Below are 26,100 nucleotides of genomic sequence, written 5' to 3'. Positions count from 1 at the left end.
GAGTTAGCAGCAATGAGAGTGCCATGGCATGCACTTCTCTGCAGTCTGGTCACTTTGAAAGACTGGGAATGGATGTGAGGGGAGTCAGGAGTTATTTTGGTGGGAAAGAGAGAAAAATACAGAGGCTCCTCTTCTCCTATGAGAAGTGTACTCCATTTCAGAAATAGAGAGGAAAAATACCTCCCAGAATTTTCCATCCTTGCTCCAGTTACTGTTCATTGTCAACAAATTATCTTCTCTCAGTCTCGTCCATGTCCCCTACACAATGCTCTAAACCAGGATTATTTTTACATAATAAATCTTTAATTGCTTTTCCACTGCACTAGTCCATAACAAAGCCAACAACAATCATCCCTTTCACAAACCCTTTTTCAACCTTTCCAGATCAGCTTTCATCAGCTCTTTAACACTCAGATTAAGGTGCCTTCTGCCAAGTCACCAAACAAATCTATCAACTTAAGCATGAACTGCCCCTGGTCTGTCACACAGACACAAACTTAATTTGTCCAAATTCAGGTTCTTGCTTGCTCTATCCAACACCTACCACTACCATCAGGGTGGAACCATAACATTTCCAATGGTGGTTTCTTCCTACAATCTTTATGTCCCAACACTCTTCAGAGATGATCTTAATCAGCTCTTCAGAAGCCTGTGCTCGCTAAACTGCCTCCCACTTAGGCTAACCAATTTTATGTTATGAAACAAGCTATATTTACAATATTGCTGGTGATTTTTCATAACCAATGTCATTAATATCTAACCAAACCCCAGAATTATTTTTTTTTTCAGAAACATGCAGACATAAGCATTTGGCTCCAAGCAGAAAATTAAAAGTGTCCTTGCAACCCCATTCCCAAAGCCAAGTGATGACCAAAGGCTAGTTAGAAAAGCTCCAGGACTTCCTCCTGCTCTCTACTGCCAAGAGAAAAAAAGACACCCCCTTGTGACTTTTTTCAATGGATGCCAGGTCTGGTTTGAATTGCTGTCATCTTCTCTTCATCTTTTATTCTCTATTGCAATTCAACAGCAAACCCAAAACTTGAAACCAAATTTATTTAAGCCAAGGTAGGAATCAATCTCTCACATGGCTGACAGAAGATGTGTACCTGATAGTAGCTGCATTCTCAATCTGAAGAGAGATGGAGGCAGGAGCAAATAAAGGACAGTAGAATAAACTAAATCAGGAAGAACAGAGTTTGAACAAGCAGGATAATTTGTTTTTAACAATAAGCTAACAGATCGATCCGCTGGCAGAAAGAGTGAAGATAAACATTTAATAGTGAAAAGAAATGTGTTAATGGGATAGATCTGCCTTGACATAAGTAAAGGGATAAGGAAAAGTATTGACTCAGCTTTGTTTGACAAGATAAAAACAGCTAGGAAAGATCAAAAAGATCACAGTGCAATGAAAACATATTTTCAAACACGTGAAAGGATACAGGAATTTATTTCACTGCCTCATAAAAATGTATTAACATTTATGTCCCCTAGGGCATTTCTCATACTTGTTAAAAATGTAACAGTACTTGTGAAAAGTTTCTGATAGATTTTTTTCATTTACAAAGTTGCTAAGAAAATAGTGACACAGAGGTTACACAATGCTGTTAGAACTATGGTTTCAAACACATAGACCATGCAGAGACCAAGCATCTGATAATTGTCTGCAGTAAAAAATGAAGATGTGGTTTGAGAGAATAGGCAAGCACTACATAAAGTCAGAGCCCTCAAAAATTACAGGATTCTATGTATCTGAAGTAATCCTCAGAATCTGAAGTAATGGAAAACCAATAAGGGATCCTTTAGAGCTACCTTCCTGATCTTGTGCACTAATGTGCACATGTGATGAAGAATAATCAAGAATCAGTTATTTTGGAATTGCATCCTATGAAGTACCTTTTCACAAGGGTCTCCTTTCAAAAAGACCCAAAAAAAAAAAAAAAGAATAAAAAGAAAAATCCCACAAACCTTTAACACAGGTTGGTTTGCTGACAGTGCTCTTTGATCCTAGTCCTAACTGGCCCCAGTCGTTACTGCCGAACATGTAGAGTTTACCTTTCCCTGAAAAAAAATCACAGACAGAATCCATACAAGGGTTTGAACACCTCATTCCAGCCAAGATGGTCATTCACTCACATTGAACTTGTTACTTCCTTTCTAATGTAAGGTTTAAGTTTAGGCAATTCAGTACATAAGTGTAAACAATAATTAATATCCTTGTGATTTTACAGTTCAAAATAGTAATTGGATTGTTTAAGTAAGAAATCCCCAGCCAGAAGAAGAAATATCCTCATCTTTAATTACAGCACAGATGAAGTGCTCTTCAGAAAACAAGATGTACTTTTGGGCAGACCCTGCAGTCCAGAAACCCCAGTATCTATAAGCCCCTTTATAAAATAAAAGCACATCTAACTGAGATGCATGATTGCATGATGCATTACAAACATGCATTTCTATCAAATGTAGTTTCTGATAAATTTTCACAAACTGTATTAATTTGTTATTTTGCATATAAAGACAGAATGTGTAAAGCCACCACGCAGTCAGAGAGTTTTGTAAACCTAAATGCAGACATTAGGTTACAAATGTTCAACAGGGACAATGCTAGAATCACCTTTCAGAAATTCCTATGATGTGTCATTGGACTTGCATGTTTGACCATTGCAAAAAATGAACTGTTATAATTCTGAAAAACCAGTGCTTTATCTGAGGATGGTATATGAACAGATGAGAATTTTGTCATCCAGGATGAAAATTAGCCAAAACTGACTACTGACAATATCTTAAAATGAACTAATTTAATTTCATTTTTTAAATTATCACACCTTGTAAAGCTGTAAAGTTTCCACTGGAAAATAAAACCCTTGTTCCAACAGAAATCTTTGCAAAACAATAGAAACTGATTTATCAAAAAAAAAAACCCCCACAACAAAACAACATCCTCTCCCCAAACTCCCACCCTTTTACAACAAATAAAAGGACATTTTTTACTTCTGAAGGTCTGCAGAGCTTTGTGTATTAGATTCCATCTTAACGTTGTCATCCTAGACAGAAATTTGGTCATAGAGCTCCTCACCCTCATCATCTACAATTACCACAACCACAATCCATAATTGCAATTCCATATAATAATGCCAAAATAATATGGTTGTTCCCAGTGAAGGTTCTGATTGTGATTTACAGAGACTTTGAAATACGATATTGCAATGCTTTAAACATTACCAAAAATCTTATTCTAATAAAAATATCCATTCATTTTCTTAAATATAACCACATAGTTAAAAAGAAAAAAACCCACACCAGTGCTTAACTGTAACTAGTATCTAAAATCCTGATTGTTAGATTTTACAATTCTTGGCACGTGGGACTATGTGTCAATATTATGTCTTTCCAAGAAAGCTGGAAGGGAAGAAAGACAGAGGTCAAATTCATGCTCACGGTGTTCTACTAACAGCATTTATATCTCCATCCTAATTTTGATAATGCAATCATGTCAAACACATGCAGAGCTGTCCCTGACAGCAAACCCACCTTAAAGGGTTTTTATCAGCAAATGACATCTATCCTATATTGGTATGGCTTCCTTGTATCCTTGCTTTACACTTTCCAACTGCTTTCCTAAGACAGCAGTACTTTTGTGGGAGTATGATGCCAAGCTGCCCTAATTCAATTTAAGCACATTCTCTTTTATCCATGCAAAATTCAAACAAGGTCATGCTTTTCATCCTATAATCTGCTGGGTTTTATATCAGTCTTTAAATTCTCAGGCATTGCTTTGTAAGTCAAGGAGCTTAATAGATGAGAGGAATTTTCCACATTCTTTTACAACTGAGTGACAGCCTTTTGTAATTTCAGGTTTCCTAGGAGTATAACAGAAAATAAGAAACCTGAGAAGCAGTTAATTTAGAAAGAGAATGAGAATTAATATGCACTACAGAGGAACCTAAACAAATGCCTGTAATGAAGCAATGTTTCTCAGTCTGTACAGCAAATCATGTTTCACAAGAGACATGATTCAATCTAAGCTGGCCAAGAAATCTAATATAATTTTGCATGCAAAAGGCATAATTTTCATAAATGCATACTGAGATATCCCAGCCATCACACAGATGCACTGAATCCAACAGCAGACAAATAGGCAAGGATCAAATTTCAAAATTTCATAAATTCAGATTACTCTTGGATTTTTCACTTCCACTTTGGTGCCATCATCCAGAGTGTGGCCACCTGCCAGGTGGAATGGCTGGTACAAGACAGAGTAAGACTATGACTCTGGGCAGGAGGGAAACAACAGGATACAATGAAAAGGCCTACTCAGACTGTTTTGGTGATGAAAACCAACTTCCAACAGCAGTGTCCACCTTTATCCTGATGCAAAACTGAAGTATTTCTCCCAAGCATGTGTTCCCTGGCAGGTACACCAGCAGATGTTGCACCAACAGCAATTCAGGGTGACCAGGGAAGCCACAAGACACTTGCATGTGTAGCAACAGAGATTTTGTGGGACACTTCAGTAAGAGATTGTCTCCCCCCTCATTTCTCATGAACAGCTGCTATCACAATTGTGATTCCTGGCAGCCCCATCAGTCATGTGCACTTCTGGTTCATGAAGTGCTTTTAAAGGCAATCATTGGGCTGCTGGGAAATATCAGCTGAAATCCCAAATGCTTTGTCATAGCAGGCAGCCAAGTACTCTAATCACCTATGTTTAAAGGTATGTTTTACATATTCCCCTCCCTTCTTTTTAAATTATATGGGTGTGGGAGAGAAATAAGATGGGGAGGCAATGTACAGGCCTTGAATATTTACTGCAAGATCCTTCTGAGAAACTGTATCTGAATAAAACATAAAAGGTAGTATTTTGTACAGAGTAGCAAATGCCAAGTCACCACAATTATTTTTTAAATTATTTTTATTTGAGCTATTTAGTGAATAAACTATGTTAACAGTTGATTTAAAACTCATATAGAAGTCAAATAAATCCCAGGAAAATAAGACTGGCATCAGTTTTGTTAGACAAGTCATGATATTTTCAGAAATTTTATTGAGCAACAATCACAGTCATGCTTAGGACATTTGGCATCAAACAAGCAAAACCAGCACAGAACATTGTTTGCTCATACACATCAACACATATGTGTACTGATCTTTCTCATGCTTCCCTTGCAGTTGATGCAAAAGATATTGTGCCATGTTCTGATGACCTACTGGTAATCAGAAAGAATAGAAGAAAACTTGTGACAAAACACCTGGAGGGTTTCAAAGATCTCTGTTGAATGCTTAATGCCTTACAAAACCTGAAATTATGTATACTATCTTGTGGTTCCATATGCACCTTTCCCTTCCAGTTTTACAACTGATACTTCTTTCTTTCTTTCTTTCTGCCTTCTTTTGTTGGGGACTTCAATTCTCTCCAGGGCACTGAGTTCAGAAAAGGCATCTTCATTCATCAGCACTTTCCCCCTTGTGAACAGGATCAGTCTCTGATCAAATGTGGTTAAGCTGCCTAGGATACTCTAATCAAGGCAAATAAACAATAAGACAGCTGTTAAGTTTGAGGGTTTTGTAGGAAACAAAATTTAATACACAGGCATTGGAAGAAGATTCTTAAAATATGCATATTCATACTTCACACCAGCTCCCATGAGGATGAATTAATTGCTTTCCAAAGCCTGCAGTTATAGAAGATGCAGGGAATGGACTATCAGTATGCTTGGGCCAAAAAATACAGAATTGAGGCAAGAACCATTATGAAACATGTTACAAGTGATGGTGGAATATATATTGCTCACGACTGCATCAAAGAACTAAAGAAGACCACTGTTTAAAAAATTCCTGCTTGGACATTTTAATCAAGCTTATGCCAAAGATATGCAAAAGAATAAAGAAACATAAATTTCAATCCTAAACTTCCTTCCTGAAGAAGAAAACAGTTCAACTAGCTCAGCAAGCCAACTCAAAGTCAGCAAGTAACTATCACTGGTGCCTTCAATTCCAACATGCAGCTACAGCATGTAAATAAAATTTTGGACTCTTAACTCCTGACCTAGAAATGCAAAGGATGGAGTGTTTTATATTTATTTTACACTTGTCTTTATAAAAGTCATATGGGAATATTGATGCTGGATTAGATGAAGGTATTTGAAAGGTTCTGAATATTTTGTTTGAATGCTAAATATCAGTTCTTGTACATTTTCTTCATTCAGTCAAGATTTGATGCTAGTTGCATCCTGCCCAAGTCCAGCATTAAGGAATGATTTGTATCAGTTTGGGTGATTGTTTCATTTAGGATTGTTGAGCCATGTTAACTGTAAAATTGGTACACTTCTCAATTTTAATCTACCTCATATTCCTACTGTCCCCTACAAATTTACCTCCCACTCCCTTTCAAGGTGTGGGAAAAAAAAGGAGGGGGGAAATTTTGTGACCTGCAACTAAAGACTGAAGGTAAAATGAAGCATGCATTAACACACACCTGCTTGGGATACTTTTCCTTCCTTGGTGATGTTTGCCTTTTATCTCTTCCAGGTCAGGTTCAGCTGAAGAAGCTCCTCATTTCCCACAAGGTCTGCACCCTTCTCAGTAAACTCATTATCAGCATGAGCTTCTGGACCATTTATTCCAGGTGTTACTGCAGCTCAGGGTCATCCCCAAGGGCTGTATCATCCAATTCCATCTAACTGCAGAAATGTGAGGTGCACATGGGCATGCACTGGTGTGAAGAACAAATGAGGAAGAAGAGCTTTTTCCTTCCTTCTTCATTTTTTTTGTATGACTCTTGCAGTTTCTCTACCTTTGCTTGTTGTTGATCCACACTTTACTCTCACTTTTGACTTTACTTTACAATGACCCAGAAAACCTTTTGCTACCAAAAATGTCTTTTTCTCATGCTTCTACAGTTCCTTGAGGGCAAAAGCTTTGAGGAAATAAAGATCTGATCATCTAGAAGCCTCCCTGGTGAGTACCTGCCCACTACAACAGCTAGGGCAAGCTACAGAGACACTTTTGAAACAAGCTGCATATACTAAAGTAATGGAGAGAAGGAGAAATTATACAGAAATGGTGCTGCATGAAAATCTCTGCAAGATGACTTCTTCAAAAGCTTTATCTAAGTGGTCACTATTACAGTGATGTGGGAATTAGGGGATTGTTGCTGACTGGGTTTAACAGTGCTGGCCCAGGCATTTAAATTTAGTGGTTTAAATTTAAATTTACTGGTTTAAACATAGAACTATACCTGTGTTATTTCAAACTGGGTGTGGACATATAAAAGTATATGTAAAAAGGAAATGCAAAAGGAAAATGCCACAGTGCCCCAGGTTACATCCAGATTAATTCAATGCAACAGGTAATTTAATAGTATTGGTTCAATCCAAGCAGAAGTGCCAAGCTTTGCTCAAAATAAACTATTAATGTATAATTCATCTGCCATGAATTTAGGCTTGAAAAATTCATCATGTAATTTCACCTCAGGGTGTTCTGCAGCCCATGAAATCTATAGTCTTTTTTATCTTGCCTGAAATAGTTCTTTCTAAAAATTCAGCATCTTCAATGCTGCTTGTGAACATTGCAAGAAACCCTCAGGAAATTATCTAATACACAACAACCAATTGGATATTGATGAGCAATAACTACATTCCAATTTAAAAAGTCCTGAAAATACACATATATTTTTTTCAACAACAAAGTCTTATCTGTCAGCAGTTCATTGTCAAAACAACCATCACACATGCTCATCCACAGAAGAGTAGTTCCTTCCATGTAAAATAAAATGAACAAATTCTTTAATGAGAATTGTTTCCATCATTTCAAAGAAAAGAAAAAAACCATTAATGATGCTCCCTCTATTACACCAGAGTTCCTTTGAATGCTTTTTCCATTTACTTCTGATTTTTGTAGGATTTTCTGAAATCCTTTATTGAGTTGCTCTTTCAAGGGCTATTTTCATCTGACAGTTAATAGTAATTCCAAGCTTAATTTGAGAGATACAATTGTTGTTTCAAGGAGATTTCTAGTGAACTTGTGGTGTTCAGCAGTTACTGTTACTTCCATGATACAATACATGTAACATAGTAAACGTTGTCAGATTCACCAGAAACATTCAGCCTGAACTAAGTTATGCTTAGTTTAAATCCAGTCATACACTCAGTTGTTACCAACTTCCTCCAAAAAGTTCTTGGACATGTCCTGTGAAAACCCTGAGTGACCTCACACTAGCTCCAAAGGCATCCAACAGTTCCCACAAAGCAGTCCTCTCTCCTCCCACCAACCTCAAGTAGGATTCCTAACTTTCAAAGGTGTCTAAATATATCACTTTATCATATAGGTCAGCTTCACTACAAGAAAGACATTGAGGGGCTGCAATGTGTCCACAGAAGGGTCTGGAGCACAAATCCTGTCAGGGAAGCTGTGGGAGAAAAGGGGGCTCAGAGAAGACCTTATCACCCTCCAACTGCCTGAAAGGATGCTGTAGCCAGGTGGGGTTTGGCCTCTTCTCCCAGGTAACAAGCAAGAGGAGGAGAGGAAATGGCCTCAAGTGTGCCAGGGAAGGTTTAGACCAGAGATTGGGAAAAATTTCTCCATGGAACAGGATGCCCAGGGAAGTGGCTGAGTCACCATCCCTGGAGGTGTTTAAAAGATGAATAAATGTGGCACATGGGGACATGGTTTGGTGGTGAACTTGGCAGTGCTGGGTTAATGGTTGGACTTGATAATCTTAAAGGTCTCTTCCAACCTAAACAATTCTGATTCTATATCCTCCATTTCCAATACTGACCTGTAATAATAGCTGTATGTTCATCTCCACATGATATAAGTACAGGCTTGTCATTTTTGAACCAGAACTTGCTAGGAATATCTTCTGCAAATTTGCTTTTCCCAAATGTGAAAACAGCACCTGACTCTGAAACAAAAAAAGATGTCAGTTTTGGTGAAAGCAAAGTTTGCCTCACATATTTTGAAGTAGATATGTTTTATCAATTCAGTGGCACATTTTATTTTCTTATCTTTCTCTTCTTCCTTTTCTCAGCCTTCAAAACATGGGTTGGCAAAACTCTTATTTCACCCAAACAGGAGGAAGAACTTTCCTGTGTGAGTGGCAGAGCACTGGAACAGGCTGCCCAGAGAAGCTGTGGAGTCTCCATCTCTGGAGATATTCAAAACCTGCCTGGAGGTGATCCTGTGCAACCTCCTCTGGGTGACCCTGCTTTAGCAAGGGGGTTGGACCAGATGGTCTCCAGAGACTTCTTCCAAGCTCAACCATTCTGTGATTCAGTGCTAAGACCATGATCTAAAAAAATCCAAACAAAACCACCCCAAAATAAAGTCCAAGCAGCTCTTCAGGCTTTGTAGTCTGCCTGGTTTCTCAATTCTTCACACTTTCAAATGTGTTAGCAACATAGTTGCCAAAACACAGAATGTTAACTATTTAGCTGAATAGCAGAATGTTAACTAATAGCTGAACTATTGTTCAGCTTTTGGTTAGGCATGTGGTTTGACAGAAAGTACCAATTCTACAGAAAAATACATGAACTTACAAGTTAAATAATTTGTCAAAATCCTTGCAGACAATGCCAGCTCAGATCTAAAAGCTCAATTAGATTTCCTATTTTAAAATGTCGAAGCCTGTACTATAAAACATAGATGTTTTTAAAAACAAAGCCAAGAATAAATCAAACCTTTTCCTTGTAAACTTTGTTACATGTGACACATGTTAGGAAATACACACAATAACAGTAGACTGTTTCTGAAAATTACATTGAGACAACTTAGTGCATTAACTTTCAATGAAAACAATCTCATCATCAATATGCAGCCTAGCTCCAAAACCTAAAAGTTCTTTCTTAAACTGTATATTTGATTTGCACTTAAAATAATTATTTAATGCAAAAGCTTCCCCTATTTCCAAAGATGTTATTTCATGTATCAGACGGGGCAGACATGTATAAATTGCACTTATTACCTCACTAGATGTGGTTTTCACTTTCACTTGCTCAACAAGCTTTGTGCAGATAAACTCAAGCTTTTTTAAAGAAGGAGTTGAATTTTTTTCATTATTTTACCTACAACTACAGACAAGCTAAACAGCATCTGAAAAGTCTGAAGTTTTCATCTCCAGCTGGACAGCCATGCACTTCTGAACTTTCTTAGCAATCTCTCCAACAGGTAGAGAGCTCTCTGGTTCGGTTCCTTTCCCTTCAGAAGGGTTAACATGAAAACATTTTATGTTCTTTATTCAATGTATACAAAAAGCTGATACATTTTCCAATGCCTTTTGTATCTCATTCATTTGACTAAGCCACAACATTTAACAACTGGACACAACTACTGTGCCCTGTTCTGGGCTCCTCAGTACAAGTGAGACACGGAGCTCACAAAGTGGGTCTGGGAGGGGCAACGAGGATGTTTGGGGGACTGGAGCATCTCTCTAATGAGGAAAGGCTGAGGCATTTGGGCCTGTTCAGCCTCGAGAAGAGATGGCTTACAGGGAACCTCGCTAATGTGTATAAATATCTGAACCCAAGGGCTGCCAAGAAGATGCAGCCAGGCTCTGCTCGGTGGTGCTGACAATAGGGCAAGAGGCAATGGGCAGAAACTGATGCTCGGGAAGTTCCACCTGAACAAGAGGGAGAAATTATTTCCTGGGCAGTGACTGTGCGTGGTACGGATTCTCCCTCAAGGGACACCCCAGACACGTCTGGACACAATCCTGTGCCATGTGCCGTGGGATGACCCTGCTTGAGCAGGGAGCTGGGACCTGACAACCCGCGGCGGTCCCTTCCAGCCTGGCCCATTCTGTGCTTCAGCGCTGCCACCAGTTTGGAAACTGAACCCACCAACTCGGTAAATTAAATCCCACAGGACGTACACGAGGCGTTTGTTATCCCAGCAACGAGCCAACGTTTGAACATTACCCTGGGCCAAACCGCGACACAAACCAACCACTAATGCTCCGAATTACCCGCGCCCCCACGAGTGCCCGGCGCTGCACCCCGGCCCCGCCGCTGACGGGGCTGCCCCGTCCGAGCTCCGGCGGCGGCGGACGCGTTTCTCCCCAGACACCGCGAGGCACCGGCCCGGCGCGGGGCCCGGAGCCGGGGGAGCCCTGCGGGGTGAGGCGGGCAGGGGCCGGCACAGGCAGGCGCACTGTCCCCCCGGCTGTCTCCAGGAGCGGCCGCACTCACCGGGCACGGGCAGCTCGGTCCCCGCGGCGGGCGCGGCCATGGCGGCCGGGAGGAAGCCCCGCCGGGCCGGGGGCGCCGGGCCGGGGGCAGCGCCGCCTGGCGGTCGGCGGGGGGCGGCACCGGGCCCGGCCGGTCCCTGAGGGCGGGCGGGGGGAAAGGCCTGGCACAGGGCTGTGGGTACAGCATCAGCGCAGGATGGGCTGGGAACAGGGAAAGGCCTGGCACAGGGCTGTGGGTACAGCATCAGCGCAGGATGGGCTGGGAACAGGGAAAGGCCTGGCACAGGGCTGTGGGTACAGCATCAGCGCAGGATGGGCTGTGCTGGGAACAGGGAAAGGCCTGACACAGGGCTGTGGGTACGGCATTGCCACAGAATGGGCTGTGCTGGGAACAGGGAAAGGCCTGACACAGGGCTGGGCTGTGCTGGGAACAGGGAAAGGCCTGACACAGGGCTGTGGGTACGGCATTGCCACAGAATGGGCTGTGCTGGGAACAGGGAAAGGCCTGACACAGGGCTGGGCTGTGCTGGGAACAGGGAAAGGCCTGGCACAGGGCTGGGCTGTGCTGGGAACAGGGAAAGGCCTGGCACAGGGCTGTGGCATCGCCACAGAATGGACTGTGCCGGGCCTGGCATAGGGCTGTGGGCACAGCATTGCAGGATGGGGTGTGCTGGGCCTGGCCCAGGACTGTGGGCATGGCATCACAGAATGGGCTGTGCTGGAAACAACCTCTGGGATCACCGGGTACAACCTACGGCCAGCGCCACCTTGGCACTCAGTGCCACATCCAGTCTTTCCTCAAACACCTGCAGGGATGGTGGCTCCAGCACCTCCCTGGGCAGCCGGCAGTGGGGCACAGCACCCTGAGCTCCTGGGGAAAGCTTCTCTATGAAATTGACCCCCACAATGCCTAGGCAGTGCTCCTGGACCTCTTGTTGGCCAGAATGATACCTGTATCAATACCAACGATCTCCTTTTCTCTCTTCCCACTTTTTTTAAAAAAATAGTCTTTTATTTCTCTTGCTACTATAAGATAAAGAGTTAACTTATACCAATTAACATTCCACATGTATAATTTACTAATAAAACTTTGTAAGTTGTTTGGACCCTCTGGCATTTGATGTTCCTTTTCAGCTGCAGGCATCTGTAAATCTTGGCTGCTCCCTTCCTCTTAGGTGACACTCATTCACAGGAGCTTGCTATGAAATTGCTCCATGTAGGAATTGGGATCAGGCAGCCTCTGTACAGGGGTGTGGTGGATTGGCCTTCACTGGACACCAGGTGCCCACCAAGACACTTCATCTCTACCCCTTCTCAGCTGGACAGAGGAGAGAAGACAGGAAGCATAGGCTGAGAGAAGGCAGTTTCCTAAAGCAAAATGAAAGGTTGCATGCACAAAAGCAAAGTAAAAGAACAAAGAATTTTTTCTCTTCTTTCCATCAGCAAGTGATGTCCAGACAATTACCAGGAAGCACGACTTAAGCACCTCATCTTTGCTCCAGAAGGCACATATTGTAAAATAATAAATGTTCCGTCTTCTGCCTCCCTTCCTTAGCTTTTATATCTGAGCTGGCATTACATGATTTAAAATATCCCTTTGGTTAATTTGGGTCAGCTGTCCTAACTGTGTCCCCTCCCAGGAACTTGTCCACCCCCAACCTACAGATGGGGGTGGGAAGTTGGAGGGACAGTGTTGGTGCTGTGGCAGTGCTGCTCAGCAGTACCCAAAACTCTTGGGGTGGCACCAGCACCTTTCTAGCTGCCAGTGCAGAGCCCAGCACTGGGAGGGCTGCTGTGGGAAAATGAGCCCAGTTCAGCCAGACCCAGTAGAAGGTGTGGTCTGGCAAAGGCATCAGCACTGTCCCCTCCCTGGGAGGCTGCAGGATGGGACTGGGGGCCTTGGCACCTCAACCACATTTGCTTTGTCTGCTGTCTTTTCTCCTGGGCATCATTAATGACACAAGCTCAGTCCCAGGGGTTGGGCTTGAAGGTCATGGGAGTCATTTGCCAGAGAATGACCAAGAGGGAAACTGTGACATGACATTCTTCTCTTTCTTCTCTTTCTTCCCTTTCTTCTCTTCCATTCCCTCACTACTCATTTCTCTAGGATTTTACTTCTGTTTGACATTTCCCCTGGCAAATGTTGCATTTCCCAAGCATCTCAGGATTGGTTCAGCATGAGCAAATCCCACCAGGAGCTATCACCCAGCATGATGTTTTCACAGCTGTCTGTCTTTCTCAGGAGTCAAACTTTTCTTCTGTATGTTTTAATTATAAGTTCCTTGCATTGTAATTTCAAGGTATCACCCTCTCTGACAGATATGCCATCACCTTGATTTACCCTAGTGAGTCTCTCCTTACAGGGAGGAGGAAATGAGAAAGTAATGGTCATATTTCAAAACCACCTACAGTGCAGGTGGCATAAAATCTTATCTGACAATTATATTTGAAGGTAGAAAATTAAATCACTTTAGTATTTAGCAATTGACCTACTTCAGATTATACAGCAAGCAGTTTAGCCTAAGGAGGTAGGCAGGCTGCAATATTTCACTTTCTGGGCCCCACACTGTTGAACACTGCCACAGCACTATTGAAAACTTGGTCCAAAACAAACAAAAAAACCCACAAACAAACACACACACACACCAGAGCAAACAAACAAACAAAAACACCAAAGGGAAAACCCAAACAAACAACAACAACAAAAAAAACCAAACAAAAAACAGAAAAAAACCCAAGCAGAAAACTAAACAACAACAACAACAAAAAACAAACCAGGAAAATGTAGATTTCTTTAATTCAGACTACTTCATTATTTTCAGGGCCCCAAAAGCATGAATAAGTCTTTATGCCCTGCCCAGTTCCTTAGCCAAGGACCCAGAACCCTCATTTGGGCTCAACTCAGGGCCAGCAGTCCCTGCCTGGGCTGTGCTAAAGCCCCCATGGCCACAGTCCCATCCCTAGGGGGGCACCCTGCTCATGCTGATCCTGCAAGTCTTCTTTTGCCTTTTTCTATCAGCACATGCTCCTGGACAAATATTTAACACAAAATAGCTGTGAAAAAGTATTGACACAGGTGTGATATGACATGATGAGCCCACACAGAAGAACACAAACTGCAAGTGGTGCAATGGGAGAAATCTCTGTATCTGTAGGGTTTGACCAAAGAAAAGGTTCAGGGTCAGCCCCAGCCTGGCTCAGCCCTGGCTGAGACAGCCAAAACAAGGACCTTGAATCTTGGTTTTCCCTCATTTGCACAGCAGCACAGTTCTCTCTCTGCTTCCTACACCTTCCTTTCTCATAATTTTATTTCTGGGTTAAGAGAAGCCTTAATGCAAAGAGAAGATGCTGTTTAACAGGAGGAATTTCGTCATTATTGCAAAACTAGCAGGGACCAGCAAGCAGCTGCTTCGACAGTTTTGGTGAGCTTATCTTTAATTTTTTCTGATGTGTGATGTTTGGTCAGAAACCTGGAGTCAAAATCAGCAGAATCCTGTGAAGGAGTGAGTGTTTTAGAGAAAGGCTCTGGGGGGCTTTTCCCTGCAATTTTAGTGTCCTTTTACCTCACCAGGCAGCAAGTTCTGTGACTTCAGGAGACTGGAGTATCATCTGTTTTTAGTGTTTGTGAAGTACCATTAATTTGTTCTTTGGGATTTGCAAAGTCAGGAAGGAGTGTTTATTCTTGAGGTCAGTGTGTGCTGCAGGTACTGTAACCAGTAAATAACTATCTGAATAAAGGTAATCTATCTGCATTTAGACACATATTGTAGCCAGTTTGGGTGGGGAATTCTCTCCTTGAAGCTGCAAGGTGAATCTCTGCCTCATTAGTTTGTGTCTCTATATACCCTAGGGGCATGCAGCAAAAGCATGATGTGATGGGGGATTCAAAGTCAAGCAGGCAGACCTGGCCTTGGGTTCTTTCTGCACACACATAGCTGTGTCTGTCCCCCCAGTTTCAGGAAAGTTCCTGGATGACAGCATTTCACTCAGCTGCTTCTCAGGTTTGTCACATCTCCAAAATCAGGTTAAAATTTTAGAGCTGAAAGTCAATTCCATGTTTTCTCATGGTTTTAGGTCAGCTTCAATAAGAATAGAATTAACACTTGTTACGTTAACAAGTGATTAGTTCTAGAAAACAATATGCAGAAATTTCACATTCACAGGAATCCTAATACACAGTAAGTAATTTTTGTTTATAATTTTTACATTGCATCATATGCAAACCAAATGTTTTCCAAATTCTATGATTTATTTGCAACAATTTTAGAGTGGTCCCAAAGGCTGGGTGTTAATTTTTTTATGAATTTTGGATTTTTACTGCAGCCAGTTGGGAAATTTCTGCAGCTCATAGAGGTGATGGAAAAGCAAGTTTGGAAAACAACTGTAGTAAAGCTGGTTTTCCAAGGAAGTAATCCGATTTGCTAACTTCCACACACATCATTGTTATTTTTGGTGGGTTTTTTAACATTATGGTATAACATTGGCATAAGCTATGACCACTGCCTGTGGGTATTCCCAGCTAATATCACTGTGTTTGATGCTGCAGGATAACCTAATGTCTGTCAGTCTGTGCTAAGAGTCCAAAGTTATGCTGTCCCTGCTCAGAAAGGAAGAAGCCAAAACTGCTTGACCTTGCAATTCTGCCCGTTACATTTTAACTTTGCTATGTTGTCTCATGATCCTTCTCTGGAATTAATTTTTTCCACTTCTGCCCCTCTTTCACATATGGATAACAGGGAAGGGATCAAATTTCTTGGAGGTCATAGCAATAAAATAGAATCTTCAAGAGGTCAGGAGCAGATCTGTAGTCCAACTTTCTGCTTGCAGCCTGTCAAACACCATATGAGAGCAGCTATGCCTTTGCTTAGGCACCTCTTGAAAATACTTAAGGATGGTAATTCCAAATCCTCTCCAGCAACCAATTTAAGTGCTTCACTATCTGCCAGTGGAGAAAATAGTGATGAATATTTCTCAGTCCACTTCTCAATCATGCCAGATGGTGAAACAAGAGCAATGAACAGAAGTTGTTGTTTGGCAAATTGAGATTAGATAATCTCTAAGTCCCTGGAAGGAATTGCAGGCTGAAATGAGAAAAACAAGGAGCAGCCCCAAAGCTGTTCTGGAAACAAGGAGGCAAAGGAGAGTAGGAACCAGCAAGAAATTGCATAGATTTTAAAGCAGGAGAAGTTTGGTTTTTTCCCCACAAACAAGTTAAAAAAGCAAATCCCTGTTCTGAAAATTTAAAGTAATTAAAGAAGTCCCAGTTATAAAACTATTTTCCTTTAGAATATGCACAATGAAAATTAAAGCAAATCCCGTGATTATAAACTGTTGGTATTTAAACTCTTGATATTTAAGAGTGGATTTTAGTAGCTTATCTTGGTGGGTTGTTTTTCCTGGTTTGGTAGAAACTACCTGATCCATGAATGCCCCTACACTTGCTTCCATTTTCTTCCTCCTTCTGCTTTGAGCTGTGAGTGTGATTGAAAATGTCCAGGAGACAAACATTTCCCATCTGCTCTGGGAGCCCATACGGATTTGGAACCTTGTTGTCTGCACCTGCACAACTACAACTCCCTTGGGAGGCACAGCAGAAACAGCACCCCAGGAACCTCAGTAATTCCCCTCTGTGATCCTTGGCACACACTGCAATGGTCTGAAATTCCAGTTTCCAGCAGGGAAAAGATGTTCCTGACCTCTAAGGCAAAGATCTGAAAGAGCTGAAATCCACATGGAGCAAGATTTTACAATGACATTTCACTGCCAGCCTTCATGACTTAACCCAGGGCTGTTTCAGCACATGGACTGGGAAAAATGATGTGGTAAGACTCTTTGACTGAGGTACCATGGGTAAAGTCAGACACTAGGAGAGAAACAGAGCAGAGAAAGGCAGAAGAGAAAGGAGGACACAAAGAGCACTAAGCTGAGAAGGTGCCACTCTGAACACCAAAGCAGAACCTACTGAAAAGGAATGGGACAGAAATAAAGAATTTGGAAAGCTCTGAAATGGCTTAAACCCAAATGGAACAAGAGCCCTGAGGGACAGCCCTCATCCCTGGCCTGCAGCTGCACATGGAGTCCCTGCCCACGAGTCCCTGGCTGTGTCCAGCTGGCCAATGCTTTGTGCCATGTTTAGCCCACCCTCCAAAGCCAGGGCTCTGCACTGTGGGGCTCAGGCTGTTGTGTGGGATTGTGTCCAAAGCCTCATGGGAGGTATGTCTGGGCATATTTTCCTAGCTGTGGACTTCAGGGCTTGGCAATTAGCAGGCACTGCATCTGAGCCTAGTCTCAATGGTGAGCTAAAGGGAAATATAAAACAAAAATACAATTGGAAATAGAAAAATATTAGCTGCACTCGGTCCACTTCTTTGCTCTGCTTTGGTCTCCATTTCGTTAGATCAGGCTAAAAATGTTGACTTTAAATAAAATAGATGTTTAGCTCATACCCTTCAAAACCTTAGCAAGTGCACAGTGTGGGCCGTGCAGTGCTAAGGAGGCTGTAAGTACAGAGCCAGAGAAAGGGCTGAACTGCCACACTTCCCTGTTAACCTTTGGCCTGTGAAACATGGGCTTGGACATCTTTAAGATACCTCATTTAATCTAGAGGAAATTTGATCATGTAACTTCTGTGGGTGATTATCAACATCCAATTTCATGTGATTCTGAAGTCCTAAATCTGGATGGAGGCCAGAATACACTGAATAAACACCACATGTCCAGAATGTCTCTTCTGTGGTACAGTAAGGCTGTTTTGTTGGACTTTTTTTTTACCTTTTTCCCCAGTGTAATGAAGGGATTTCATACACATTTATAGAAATGCCACCTTTTGTGAGAGTGGGATTGGAATGTGGCAAGTGTCTACTCATGCACAAAGCAAAAAGGAAGGGGAAACAGCACCAAGATCCATTTCTGTTCTGTTCCCAGAAAGGGCAGCTTTGGGGTCTACACATAAGTCATTTTTCCAGGTTCTAAATGGCTTTATTTGACAGGCAGCATGCAGTTGCCATATGCATCTCAGAAGACAGAAGAAATTACATCTAAAGTATATTTTATAACACAATTTGAAACATTGTTACAGTGGCCATGGATGTAGTGCATAGTGGCATGTGGTGCCTGTCTGACAGGAATTATTTAAACTAATTAACAAAGTCTATCCGGATGATCCAGCTGGGTCATGTGAGGGGAGTGGGAGAGATTTCAGGTGCTTGCTCACTGGCTTTAGCACATGTATAATTTAGCATTGAATGGCAAAAAAATACACATTTTTTGCTCTTTTGACACAGGTATGGGACACCAGCTCAAATGAATGTTGATCTGAAAGGTCGGGACCTCCTTACTCTACAGAACTACACAGCTGATGAACTGAAGTATTTGCTGTGGATGGCATCAGATTTGAAACAAAGGATAAAGCATGAAGGAGAGGTAAAATGATTTAACTGTCATTTAGGTCCCTCAGATGTTGAAATAAATACTGTTCTGAGGGGTGTTGTGAAAAAGCCTTTCAGCTGTCATGTCCTAATCAAAATCTCCTGAGCTCTTAAATACTGTAAATCATGTGCTGCAAATCAAAAAACCTTCCTGCAAAGTATCCAGAGATATTCTTTAAACACTTCAGAGGACTTTGTGAGTGGAAAGGTTAAACAGGTTTGTGCAGCTAGCTCCCTGTTGTCAGCTAACCCCATCCATCCACACATGGTGTACATGCAGCACTCAACGTAGGAAACAAAGACACTTCCCTGCATGGGATTAAATTAGTATCTGAGTTCTCCTAAATGCTGGCTCAAATTGAGTGTCAAAATGCAGTTGCTTTGGGGCCTAGAATTACTTCTTTGCCTTTAACTGTTCCACTGCTAGTAAATTTATTGAAGGGAAGGAGAACAGAACCACAGATAAAAAACCCCACTTTTGCAACTTTTCTAATGGTGACTTAAAATAGGCAAGAAGTATTTCATAGTTTAAAGATTATGATTTAAAATTGAAATAACTTCATTTTTCATGTTTCAGTATTTGCCTTTGATGCAAGGCAAATCTTTGGCCATGATTTTTGAGAAGAGAAGCACAAGAACAAGACTGTCTGCAGAAACAGGTAGGTCTGAGCAATGGCACAGTGAGACTTTATATGAAACTGTATACATTGAATATGTACTGAAAAACACTGAATAATTTTGCATTTAGCAATTTCTACTCAGGAGAAACCTAAACTTTGAAAGCAAAAATAAGAAAAGAATGGTGGCTGTTTGTGTTTCACCTTACATATTAATTTCACAAGCACATGGCTTTGGTCGCTGAAATTTTGTCAAAATCTTCCAAACATGGTAGACCAGAAATAAAGTAACAGGCAGAAATAAGCATTTCTAGTGTAAGCTCCCAGCTGTACTGGCAAGATGTACATTTCCTAACATCTACTTCAGTAAGCATCACAAATTTAATTTTTTGCAAGCTCTAATAAATATTTTTCTAATGTAATATGCATTACCATTGTTACATTTCAAAATATGTGCTTAGGCTGGGAATACAGTAATGCCTTGATATAAATTCAGGGGAAAAATTAACATGATTACCTACAGGGGAAGATAACTTGATGGAGACTCAAGGATATTAGCCTAATCATATCAGGCACTGGAACATTTTTCTTTTAGGTTACAGTCCTGAAACACTGAAACATGTACCTGTGGTATCTTTATTTACATGGTAGTTGTTCTGAATTCAATGACACTGCTGAAATAAATCACTCATTAATCAATCATTCATAGCAGGAAATAACTCTGAACTGGTGATGCAGCAAGGAAGAACTTGCTCTTCTCTCATTTAAGTTGACCCAGCATCCCTCACTTCTCCCTAGTGAAGGAACAGGAAACCTGTTGAGTATTCACATTTCTTTACAAGTTGTAAGAGAGAAGGTAAAAATAATCGAAGGAAGAAGCAGATACATTAATTCCAAGCATTTCTGAATTTGCCTTTGTATTGTCTGGCACAGCCATTTGCCTGCTGATCCTGCTCTTTAAGCAGACATGTTGTTGCTTTCTGTTTTCTCCTGATAATGAGGAATTATTAATGTGCATTCCCTCCCTGTGAAGACCACCCACCTTTTAATTCCTGAGTTTTTAGTCCAGCTTCTTGTTTCCTGCCATCCTGGTGTATGGCCAGGTAATGAATTCTCTGGATCTGTTTATCCTTCATTCTTCTGTATTCTGAGGGAAACACTGCTTAGTCCTTGGCTTTTGAAGGCTTATGGAAGGGGGAGGCTCAGGAAAGTTCAAATGAATTAACTTAAGGATAGGAGTTAATGCACATAAATTCCTCCAAGGGGGAATTAAGCTCCAGTGAAATTTATTTCTGAGTGTGAGCTTCCACAAGAGAGTTTCATGCAGTTTAGCTTCTGTGCATTAACTTCACACCTTCAGTTAATTGGTCTTAAGTCTGTTAAGCCTAAGACTTTGCTTCAAAGGCAGACTCAAGTTTTTTTCTTTCCACAAAAACTCTATACATTTCAGCTGCTTTTTTAAAATAAATGATTCCCTCCTTGGAATTTCGAACTCAAAACAAATGTGGAGCCACATGTGTTCCTTTTAGCTAAACAAGATAATTTAATACCAATTTTCTAATGTCTAGTGAAAGTGGACAATTGCAGTGGATTGAAGTGTTTATTTATAAAGTTCCTGAGTCATCTCAAATAGCTCTTCCCAAGAGTTGCCCCTTCAATAACTTGAGAGAGGTCACTACTAGGGCATGGTCCTGGGGATGAGATTAATCTAAACAAACCTCCCAGGAACAGCTAAATCAATGCATTTCATTACAGAGCAGAGACTTGGAAAGCACTGATTACAAAATCTTCCCTGTGCAGTGTCTAGGAGTTTGTTGGGACATGCTAACACTATGAAGTGTTTTCAGAATTCCTACTGTCCCTATGCCTATAAAGAATGACATTATTGAAAAAGAAATAAACAGAATGGTTGAAGTTGGGAGTAATCTCTGAAGGTCATCTGGTCTAATCCCCTGCTCAAGGAGGGTCTTCTAGAGCCAGTTGTGCAGGACCATGTCCAGAAGCCTTTTGAGTATCTCCAAGGATGAGGATGCCGCAATCTTCTGTGGCAACCTATGCCATTGCTCAATCAGCTTTTCGGTAAATAGAATTTGATATTCAGAGGGATCTTCCTAGTTTGTGCCCATTGCACTATTGAAAAACACCTGGCTCTGACTTCTTTGCCTCCTCCTTCAGGTGTTTATATACATTAGCAATATTCCCCCTGAACCTTCTGTTCTCTAGGCTGTGCTGTCCCAGCTCTCCCAGCTTTTCTTCTTGTCTCAGTTTGGAAAGACAGGAGTCTGCAAAGAAGGCAGGAGCCTCCCCTGAAATGGAGAATGTAAACCCTCCCCACTCCTCTAAATTGCTATAAATTTTAAATTAAGGGGCTCTCAGGCAAAAAATATGGGAGCAGGAAATAACAGTTCTTTAATAGGGAAGAAAATAAAAGGATAAAATAAAACAATGCAGTACACTAGAACAACATTGACAGAGTCAGAACTCAACCTGGGCCCCTGTTGGTCAGGGTGCTGGTAGCAGTCCTCCTGGAGTGTCAGGGGTTGTTCTGTTCTGCTGGAGCAGGGATCCTATAGAAAAGGGTGTAGTCCTCCTCCAAAGATCCAATGGAAGAAGAGGCAGCTGCTGTTCTTCTGGGAAATCCAGTGGAGAACCCATGCAGTTATTCCAGAACCTCTGGATTAGATCTGGGTAGCAATGCTTGGCTCCTCCCTCTGGGCGGAGCATCTCACAATGGGATGCTGTGGTTCTTATCAGCCATGCAGGGACATTCAATGGCTGTTATCAGCAGATGTCCCCTCCCGGGGGAGGTGTGAGTGTGATCACTCAGAGAGAGAGATAAGGCAAACTGCCCACTTGACAAAAGACAACTGCCATACAGATGGTAATAGAAAACACCTTGCATTGCAATCTGGAACACTTCTCATATGAAATATGCTTCAGTCCCTCAGCCATCTTTGTGACCCTTTGTTAGCATGGACATCCCAACTGTATCCATGTCCATGTTTCTCATCCTGAGGACCCCCAAATCCAGACTCTTGAGGTCACCAGTGCTGTATAAAGAGGAAAGATCACCTCCCTCCACCTCCTGGCAGTATTTGTCTGGTGCAGTCCAGGACACCATTCACCATCCTTGCTGGAAAGGTCCACACACTGCTGGATCATGTTCAATTTGCTGTCCACCAGGACCCCCAAGTCATTTTCTGCCAAGCTGCTCCCCAGATGGGAGGCCCCCATCACGTCCTGGTGCAGGGGCTGTTCTTCCTCAGGTGTAGGACTTTGCATCTCTCCTTGCTGAACTTCATGGGGCTCCTGTCAGACCATTTTTCCAGCCTGTCAAGATCCCTCTGGCCAGCAGCATGACCCTATGATGTATCAGCCACTCCTCCCAGTTTTGTGTCAACAGCAGAATTGCTGAAACCACACTTGGTCATCGAGACCCTTAACACAAGTGTTAAACAGGACTGGACACAAATGGACCCTGAGGGTACTGCTGGTCACTGGCTCCCAACTGGACTTTGTGCTGGTGGCCACCACTCTCAGGCCTGGCCATCTGGACAGCTCTGAACCCATCCCATGCCCTGCTCATCCAGCCAGGCATCCCCAGCTTGGCTTGGAGGATCTCATGGGAGACGCTGTCAATGGACACAATGAAGTCCAGGCAGACAAAACCCTCCCCTCATCTACCAGGCCAGTCATAGAATCACAGAAGTTGATCAAGCTGCTCAAGCATGACTTCCTCTTGGTGAAGTCATGCTGACTATTCCTGACTACTTTCTTGTCCTTAATGTGCCTAGAAATGGTTTCCAGGATTAGCTGCTTCATCACTTTCCCACAGATTGAGGTGAGGGAGCTTAGCCTGTATTCTCTGGGTTCACCTTGCCCTTTAACTTAGAGGTGACCTTTTTGCATTTCTTTCTCCCAGTTGTCCAGATAATTGAAGATTATCAAAACATTAATTTATGATGCACTGTAATAGATCAGTTGATATTTAAGGTTTTCCAGCATCCTGTTTCTCTGAACTGTTTTATTCTAATGACATTGCAACTGTACTGAATAATATACTTCTCCTTGGGGTATAATTCATTGCCTCTTTAATCTTGTCCTAATGTATATTTCTGAAACCTATATAATTTTACCATTTCTAAGATAAGTAGTGATGTTGTAAGTTTAATGCAGAACTAGAAGTAACTTCCATAGAGTAGTGGCAAAGTAAATCCAGTTCTGTAAGCCTAGGAGATTTATTTCTATCACTGGCTATTTTATTGGAAAATGTGACATATCTGCTATTACACTGGAAAATGTCAGCTCTTCAGAGTCAGAATCCCATACCCATTCTGCATAAAATTTTGTGTACTTTTTGAAAACAGAACAATTCACATGGTCATATATTACTTGTAAAATAAACATCCTCAGGCATGGCACAAGTTGAATGCCCTGTTTTTGTTATAGCTTTGGTGTAAAATAATCTGATTGTCACTGTTGCTCTTAAAATATACAGCTGCAGTTATGTTTTAGTGAATAAGTCATAAATAAATCCAAGCTTTCCACAGACACTGAATGCAGACAATATTTCACAGGGAATGGAGAGGAAGCAGTGCAGGTAGGAAAGCTCAGCCTACCTTCTCTTGTTGTGCACTGGAATATAAAAGATCTTAACAGCTTTAGGGGGGTTCAGTGCCACTGGCTTTAGTGGAATTACTCCCAATTCACTCCTCCTACACATGGCCATGTCTGAAGACTGCTACACAGAGTCACAGAAATAATTGCATTGTAGCATATGAGCTAAAGTAGTGGGGATGGTATTACATGGCACAGGGTCTGTTTTCTGTTGAAGTGGCTAAGTATTATTTAGCTTGGCCTCATTACAGAGGGCCCAAATGCACTCTTAGTTTACTCTTCACTTAAAAGAGTAGCTTAAAAATAACTTTTTAAAACTGCTTATCAGTTTTTAGCTTCTGCTTTAAGAATGTTCTGCAATTTCTGCCTAGGAGAGTTCTTTGTTATCAGTCTAAGTGGAAAAATACTTTCTATTTTGTAAGTCCAGGCAGGCAATGAGGAAATTAATAAATGCAAATCCATATGTCTTGAAATTCTGAAGAAGATCCTTCCTTTGAGTCTGAGAAGATGACTGTGTGTGTCTCCTGGTGACAGCCCCAGACCTGTGTAGCCAACCTGTGAACTACAGGATTCATTTTGTCCCTCTTGCCCCATGCAGCAGGGATAGCCTGGGATGAAGAATTCACTCATGTCCTGTCTGAAAGAGTCTGCATAAGTGGGGTCAATAATGTGCCACAGCCTGAGGCATGAAACTGTGTGTTTTGATAACTAACAGAAGTGAGAAGTGTGGACATGAGGTAATAATCTATTCTGGATTTGCAGTATGAACATGTAGTAGTTTATTGAAGATATCACAATTCATATAAATATTTAGCATGTGGCCTTGGATATGACCAGGTTGTGACAACAAAGGATTAGATCTCCCAGTTTAACACAGCACTCCAATGTTTATTTGTTGAATTGGTGCCTGCATACCTTCAAAAGTCATCATTTCTTTTTCACTTTCTACTGGCAGTCTGGATGAAAGAATCTGAAAAAGATTCTGTCTCTGCAACCATATACAAAGTTAGAGCACAGAGCTCCTGTATTTCCAGATGGAAAGTTTTGTATGGAAATATGTTCCCAGGCCCTGCACAGATGGCCAGTTCATGAGCAGAAAGCCCAACACATCAGGGCTCTGCTATGTACACAGACTCCAGGTGGCAACTCTGACTGGGCTGCCTGACGTCTGGCAATTCTGAATGAATGTTCAGATTCCAGTTTTTTTACCTGGGCATCATTTCTAGAAAACAGAACATGTCCATTGGAGCATGCATGGACTGCAAATCATCTACCAAAGTGAATGCATTTAGAATCCTAAAATGCAGAGCTGCTGTATTTTGTGGAACTTGCAGGAATAAATAACTGGCATAATTGTATATGACTCCAAAAAAATCCACAAGAATTTGGGAAGGAAAAGTTACTGCCAATGACAGTTCATCCTTGAGGTCCTCACTTAAAAATTTGCACTGAGTAAACAGGCTGTAATGTGTAGTTTGCATACACTGTCCTTTAAATACAGTGTTTGTGTCTGAGCTGCAGAGGGGAGGTGAAAAAAGTAATAGTAGAATAAATGGTGCTTCATTCTTAAAAGTTTGTTCTGACTTGCAATATTGTTGAGATTTGGAGAAATCCTTAATGAAAACAACAAGCAATTTAAGAGGGCCCATTCAATAAAATGAGTGTACACTGGTTAGGGGAGCAGAAATTTGCCCTTCAGGTGGGACCTGGAGCATCACTACTTTTAATCTGACATTTAAGGAAATTGAGGCAGTGCAAAGACAACGATTTGCTGGTATTGTTTTTTTTCTATTGTATTTTAAACTGCAGAGGCTGTCTGAACTGATGCAAAGCAGAAGACCTCCCCTTGTTCCTGCTGCTGGCAGGAGATGGGAGTTAGTAAGGGTTGCTCTGTGTAAGGAGCCCTGCTGTGGGGCCCAGACCTGCTGCCTGTACCTGTTGGTTTTATCTGTGAAAGGTTTCAGTGTTCAGTCCTGGATTAATCCTCTTTTAAAGAGTGGCTGTGGGACGAAGTTTTTAATCCATGGCAGACCTCTACAACCTCAGTGCTGAAACTGCAGTTCTGAATCTGTCAGCAGTGCCATCTAATGGATACAGCCAGCTTGAGCAGCTTTTGACCTTTTCTTCTTTTCTTCTTCTTTTGACCTTTTTCTTCCTTTTCCACTCTTTCTCTCTCTCTTAAATTTTTTTCCTAACAGCACGAAATTCATCAGCATCTCCACGACATCACAGTTTGGTAAACAAAGTGGGAGGTCTCTAC

At 41.6% G+C, this 26,100-nt stretch overlaps 2 protein-coding genes across 8 annotated transcripts in view; one reads left to right on the top strand and one right to left on the bottom strand.

Moving 5' to 3' along the window:
- The window catches only part of RPGR (retinitis pigmentosa GTPase regulator), a 39,683-nt gene extending 28,419 nt beyond the window's left edge, over positions 1–11,264 (bottom strand). For 3 of the 7 annotated variants that reach the window (XM_077171763.1, XM_077171770.1, XM_077171771.1), the window contains exons 1-3: positions 11,181–11,259; positions 8,774–8,899; positions 1,966–2,058 (exon numbers count right to left, since the gene is read on the bottom strand). In XM_077171763.1, coding sequence (XP_077027878.1) covers positions 1,966–2,058; positions 8,774–8,899; positions 11,181–11,220 — 259 coding nt within the window. In that variant the 5' untranslated portion in view covers positions 11,221–11,259. Of the gene's footprint in view, positions 1–1,965; positions 2,059–6,472; positions 6,710–8,773; positions 8,900–11,180 lie in introns of those variants that run through there. The other 4 variants (XM_077171772.1, XM_077171785.1, XM_077171776.1 and 1 more) reach the window with 3 other exon arrangements.
- Positions 11,265–14,400: 3,136 nt separating this feature from the next.
- The window catches only part of OTC (ornithine transcarbamylase), a 31,993-nt gene continuing 20,293 nt past the window's right edge, over positions 14,401–26,100 (top strand). The window contains exons 1-3 of the mRNA XM_077171750.1: positions 14,401–14,601; positions 18,463–18,601; positions 19,184–19,265. Of these exons, the coding sequence (XP_077027865.1) occupies positions 14,525–14,601; positions 18,463–18,601; positions 19,184–19,265 (298 nt within the window). The 5' untranslated portion in view covers positions 14,401–14,524. The remainder of the gene's footprint in view (positions 14,602–18,462; positions 18,602–19,183; positions 19,266–26,100) is intronic.

Source organism: Agelaius phoeniceus, chromosome 2 (genome assembly GCF_051311805.1).
Source record: "Agelaius phoeniceus isolate bAgePho1 chromosome 2, bAgePho1.hap1, whole genome shotgun sequence".
NCBI classification, from domain to species: domain Eukaryota; kingdom Metazoa; phylum Chordata; class Aves; order Passeriformes; family Icteridae; genus Agelaius; species Agelaius phoeniceus.
This window is presented reverse-complemented; position numbering and strand designations above follow the sequence as displayed.